Source organism: Haplochromis burtoni, unplaced genomic scaffold, assembly GCF_018398535.1.
Source record: "Haplochromis burtoni strain Fernald_Lab_line unplaced genomic scaffold, NCSU_Asbu1 Contig_648, whole genome shotgun sequence".
Classification (NCBI taxonomy): Eukaryota; Metazoa; Chordata; class Actinopteri; order Cichliformes; family Cichlidae; genus Haplochromis; species Haplochromis burtoni.
In genome coordinates this window covers 79,734-85,266 of record NW_024583009.1, presented here as the reverse complement: position 1 = coordinate 85,266, position 5,533 = coordinate 79,734, and the positions used below count along the sequence as shown (strand labels likewise).

Genomic DNA, 5,533 nt, shown 5'->3' with positions numbered 1-5,533 from the left:
TTTTCTTTGGACATTGGCTGCTTTTTCACTCGTTTTCAGTTCATTCTTTTTGCCTTTTAAGAGTAATGTTTGTTGTTTTTATGCTTGAATCCTTCAAGCATAAAAAAGGCTCCCAAACAAAAAGCAAGGGACCAAATTTAGCCACTTTGTTACTAACAACCTGTTGTAAAAACACTCAATTTGTTTTTAATTTCTTTAGTTGAATCTATTGAAAAAAAGCCAAAGATAGCATAGCTTGTGTCATGGTTCTGGGTCAATTTGACCCTACATTTTGAGTCTCTTGTGTTTTGGTAATATTTTGTATTATGGTTTATGTTCTGGTTCACTAGTAGTCTCTTTTAGTTCCTTGATTATTAGATTCCCTCTTGTGTCTTGTTTTTCTTGCGTTCCACTCTACGTTTCCCCCAGCCCGTCATGTCCCCCCTCGTCTGCCGTTCCTCCGCTCTGTCAAACTCGTGTGTCAGTCTTGCATTCCTTCATTTCCTATTTTATTGTGAAGGTCTTATGTTCCATGTTCGGTGTGCTTAGTTTAGCTTCCCTGGTCTCGTCATGTCTAATTTGTCTCAGCTGTGTTCCCATGTGTTTTCTGTTCCCTCGTCGTTGTACTGTGTATCTAAGCCTCTGTCTCCCTCTGTCCAGTGTTGCGTCTCCTTCATTCCCTGCTGTGTGTTCTGCCTGCCTGCTTAGTTACTTGTACATTCCAGTTTTAGTTAGTTTTGCATTGTCTGATATTCTGCAATAAATTATTATTAACTTAAAAAATGTATTATTTGCCTCCATGAGTCTGCGCTTGAGTCCTCTCTTGCCTGCTTCACACAACCAGCACATGGCAGCTTGACATACATGAAATAGTGTTTTTGGACCAACAAGGTGATTCACAGGCAGCTATTGGCTGAAAACTTGGCATATCTCAGCCTGATGAGCGGGATGTCCTTAAAATACTGAGGAAACTGGACAAAGGAAGAAGTTGCAGGCCTAGAAAACCATTACATTTATTGTAGTGTTGTTGTGTGGCATTCTTACCAGAAAACTAAAAATACCCCTAAAAAACACACAACAAAAATAGTCTCCATTAAAATTTTATTAGATTTTTTTTCTATCTAATAGAACTTTACCTTGAAATATTTGTTTTGTCGTATTGTGTCCTTATGTCATTTTATTGAGCCATATATTTTGTTCTTCTTCTATAAGCTATTTTAGGTCGTGTTTGATTTGTAGCCGCTGTAACAAACGACTTTCCTAACCTTTGAGAGTCAGTAAATAAAGTTTATCTTATCTTACTGAACAATATTGAAACTTTCATCAGACTGGCGTCCTTTAATAATACATTAATGCCTTTACAAACATCAATAAACCACCGTACAATATTTTATTATCATATTATAGGCTTGTTACACCAAATCCATCAAACACTGGTGAGAGAAACAGACTCAGGATATATTCCAAAAAACAAAACTGACCTGGATCTTGTCCAGTACTCCTGTACTGTCCATCCTGCTGGCCACGTTAACAGAGTTCCCCCAAATATCATACTGAGGTTTATGGGCTCCGATAACTCCTGCAATCACTGGGCCGTGGTTGATCCCTGAAGGTGAACAGCAGACAGAAGTTATTTCAGGGTTATCAAGACTGTCTGAGGAGGTGAGATCAGCACCATCCATGCACCCGTGTTGTCTTTCTTTAAATCATTTAGCTGTTTATAAAAATGAAAAATAAACAGACATCATGCAACTTCTGATTTGACTCTGAAAAGAACAATAAATAACCAGACTATAAATAATCTGTAACATCTGCATTATTCTTCTGCAGAGACTCACCAATCCTCAATTTAAAGCTGTTAAAAGAGTGTGTGTTGATGTTTTCTAGTTTGGCCATCAAAGCGATGGCGAACTCCACCATGGAGCGCACGTGGCTGTAGGACATGTCACATTTCTGTAGGGGGAGCCAGAGATCACAGTATTCAGTCAGAGGGAGCGTGTGCAGTTTGTTTACACTTTAAAAGTAGACCAGAAGACGGCTTTGCAAGCCTGGATTTGCAAATCCAAATTCCTTTCCTGAGTATGTCAGTCATCCTGTGTGCAACCTGCAGGTAATAACCTAAAGCTGTGACTTCAGGGTCACCAACCTTTCTTTCATCCCCCGGAGCCAACTGTGTCAGCCCTGCAGCGGCCATGTAGGTGCTGCCGATGGTCTTAATCTTCTCCACCGAGGAGAACTTGGGCTTTGAAAGAAGCTGCGTGAAAGAGACACAAAGAGGAAGAGAGAGTGAGAAAGAGGCAGAAAAGACAAAACGTTCCAGCAGGCTGGTGCTGACAGCAGCAGGACTTCACACCGTCAGCTTCCTCATACCTCATCGAAGTCTGATATGATTTCGTTGAGGAATCGCAAACACTCCAGGCCGTCTTTGTTTTCGCTCGTCTCGTTGTAAAACTCCTTGAACTGAGGCACCGATGCAAACATCACGCACACGCAGTCATATGACTGACTGTACAGGTCCTGAAAGGATGTAAAATAAAATTATGATTAAAAAAATAATTCCAGCATAAGCCTATTTTCATCCAATTTGCATGCAGGAGCCAAGTCAAACCTGTTCTGCTGCTTTTTGCACGTGAAACTCCAAAAAGGTTTCATAACTGGAAACTAGCGTGTTGGTGCCAACACTCAACTCACTCAACATCCAAAAATCATTGATTTTTTTTTCCCTCCACAGTGTTTTCAGACTAACTACTCTCAAATATGGCTGACTGAATGATTGAGGTGGTACAAATAGTAAGAAAAATATATGAAGCAGAAACTTTTTTCCCTTTATTTCCTGTCAAATATGTGCTGTTAACCAATAATTCACACGAGGTCAGAGTATGTACAAGTAAAGGCCATGAGAATTAAAACCACTCTAAGCACTGTTTTTGAGATTGGCGCCTACTCTTTCACTGTATGATGTCAAACAGAGTGGACATCCGTAATATGGCCATCTCAGCCAAGAATGCCCATCGTTCACAAACCTTCTGTTTGCAGGGGACAGCCAATCAGAAGAAAACTGGCTTAAAGGCAGAGATAAAGCAGCTTGTCTTTGATAGAGGATGAACTGAGGAGCTGCACCAAAGCCCGATAAAAGACAAATATAGGGGTGTGCAACCGACTAGATTTAAACCTAAATTCTCTTTTTTGGCTTTCAAATAAAGTTTTTTTTCCCCATCAATCCATCCGTCTTCTGTCATTTATCCAATTCAGGGCTGCAGGTGGGTGGCCGAAGCCTATCCAAGCTTCCACAGGGTGAGAGGAAGGGTACATCCTGAACAAGTCACCAATCTGTCACAGAGCTAACACAGAGGGAAAAACATGCAAGCTCCACACATAGAAAGACCAGATGGTGGATTTAAACCCAGGACCTTCTTGCTGTGTGGCTAAATCGCTAACCACTGTACCACCGTGCCGGTTTGTTAAAAATATTCCTTAAATCTATGTTCAATTGTGCCAAATAATCAAACAGGATAACTGATTTTTGCCTCAATCGAGCAGTTCTTGATAAATAAGAATTATTTTGAACTGTGAATCATGCAAAGCTCCAAGGACAAAAATGTGGTGCTGCAAATCCTCCTTACACGCCCACTTTCATATTTCCTCATTAAATTCCTCAGAATGTCACACAGTGGAAGATAAATATGAAAATCAGGCTTGTTTCCAACTGGATCTGTATTGAACAGATAAAGGACAGAAGCTGTGCACCTTGGGAATGTCTTACTTACCTGGTTATTGATGTTTTTGCCCACGAAGAAAGAGGCGACGTGGAGTGGCAAGACGTTCTGCAGGAGGAGCTTGTTGACGTTCTCCATGGTCTCCATCTCATCTCTCTCGGTCTTGAAGCAGCGCTCCAGCAGGAAATCTACACGGCAGCTCAGCTCATCCTGAGAGAGAAGCGAAGAAGCATTGGTTTAAACCCGGATGTGACATGCACGGCATTTCCTTTGTTAAAGAACTTCTTGCACACGGACACACACAAACACACACACTCACCTGTCTGGCCAGTATGATGCATACAATGTAAAAGATGGACAGCCAAATCCCAGACATGATTTGAGGGTCCTTCAGGACTCCGGGCCTGTGGAAAATCCCATGCATGTTATTATATGTAGAACCGTGCAGGCTTCTAACATGTTTCCATTACATATGTTCAAAGACCAGTGTCTTGTATCACACACAGCCGATGCGGCCGGCGCCCCCAGGCGAGCCTCAGTCTATAGAAAGCCGATGAATAAGTAATGCTGATGTGAAACTCCAGACCAGGATTCACAATCTGGACTCTCAGAGGTAGACAAAGAGTAGGAAATCCAACACTTTGGCTTGGCAAAGCACACTATGGCCCAGTTCCACCTCATCTCCTACACCCTCTCCCTGCACACTTTTACTTCCTGTGGAGGCTCGTCCACATTCAGTGCTGTTCTAAAACAAATAGCTTAAAGCTGAAGTGGATAATTAAGACCCCAACTATTAAAGATTAGCAGCACACCTCTAAAGTGGAGCGGCTGATTTGTGTCCGATCATTTATAAACCAAAATCCTGGTGATGTGTTTACCTTTTTTTTTTCCAAAAAGGTCATGCTTCTCAACTGGAAAAGGGTGGAGGACTTAGGCTACGTCCACACTAATGGGTTTTCATTTGAAAACGCATCGTTCTCTCTCAGTTTTGGCCTCCCGTCCACATTGACATCGAGCATTTCGAAAACGCTCACGAAAACACATACATTTGAAAACGGAGCTGTCCCGTCGCAGTGCGGACACTCGAAAATGGAAACTTTCTAAAACGATGACGCATTTTAGTCATGTGATGCCGTCATGTGACCAATTAAACAAAGATAGCGGAGGGCATTATACAGCAGTTGTTTTGATTGCTCTCAATTTTGACAGCCCTAAAAAAGATTAACATCAGTTTGTACATGCTCCGGATAGCTTTTCAAACTCTTTAATTCTCACTCGCTTTTGCGCATGCGCTGTACTGGAACGTAAACGTTTTCAGTTGTTTCAATGTGGACGCACAACTCAAATCTATCCGGGCGAGTGTGGACGTAGCCCCAGAGTTAGGAGCTCAGGGGCTCAGAGTAGACCCAATACTCCACATAAAAGGAGGCAGTTGAGGTGGTTCAGGTATTTGACTGGGATGCTTCCTAGATGAAGTGTTTTGTTTGTAGATTACATCTGTCAGCCAGCTTGAGAACACCAGGGTGTCACACTAGATAAACTGAGACTAGAGGAGGCAGCCTGGGGGTTGAGGGAGGTCTGGGCTTGTCTGCTTAGACTATTCTTATTGTGGAGGGGAGGGTGGTGGTGGTGGTGGGGCTGGGGGGTGTTAGTAAAATACTGTTACACTTTTCTTTCATTTTTGGCTTTTTAAAAAGACACATGAAAACACATGTAGATATTAGTTGCAGCTTTATTTATCATGAAAAGTTTAACATAAGAGGAAAAGTTCTGTCTTTAAAATCACATTTACAGCTTAAATTTGGTTGCCAACATTTAAAAATACTAACCACCACCCC

The 5,533-nt window shown here is 41.8% G+C and overlaps 1 protein-coding gene across 1 annotated transcript in view; it reads right to left on the bottom strand.

Moving 5' to 3' along the window:
- LOC102307210 (adenylate cyclase type 2) overlaps positions 1-5,533 on the bottom strand; it is a gene marked incomplete in the record, with an annotated part of 25,986 nt that overhangs the window by 2,050 nt on the left and 18,403 nt on the right. The window contains 6 exon segments of the mRNA XM_014329958.2: positions 1,461-1,585; positions 1,818-1,932; positions 2,126-2,233; positions 2,350-2,496; positions 3,747-3,905; positions 4,015-4,099. Of these exon segments, the coding sequence (XP_014185444.1) occupies positions 1,461-1,585; positions 1,818-1,932; positions 2,126-2,233; positions 2,350-2,496; positions 3,747-3,905; positions 4,015-4,099 (739 nt within the window).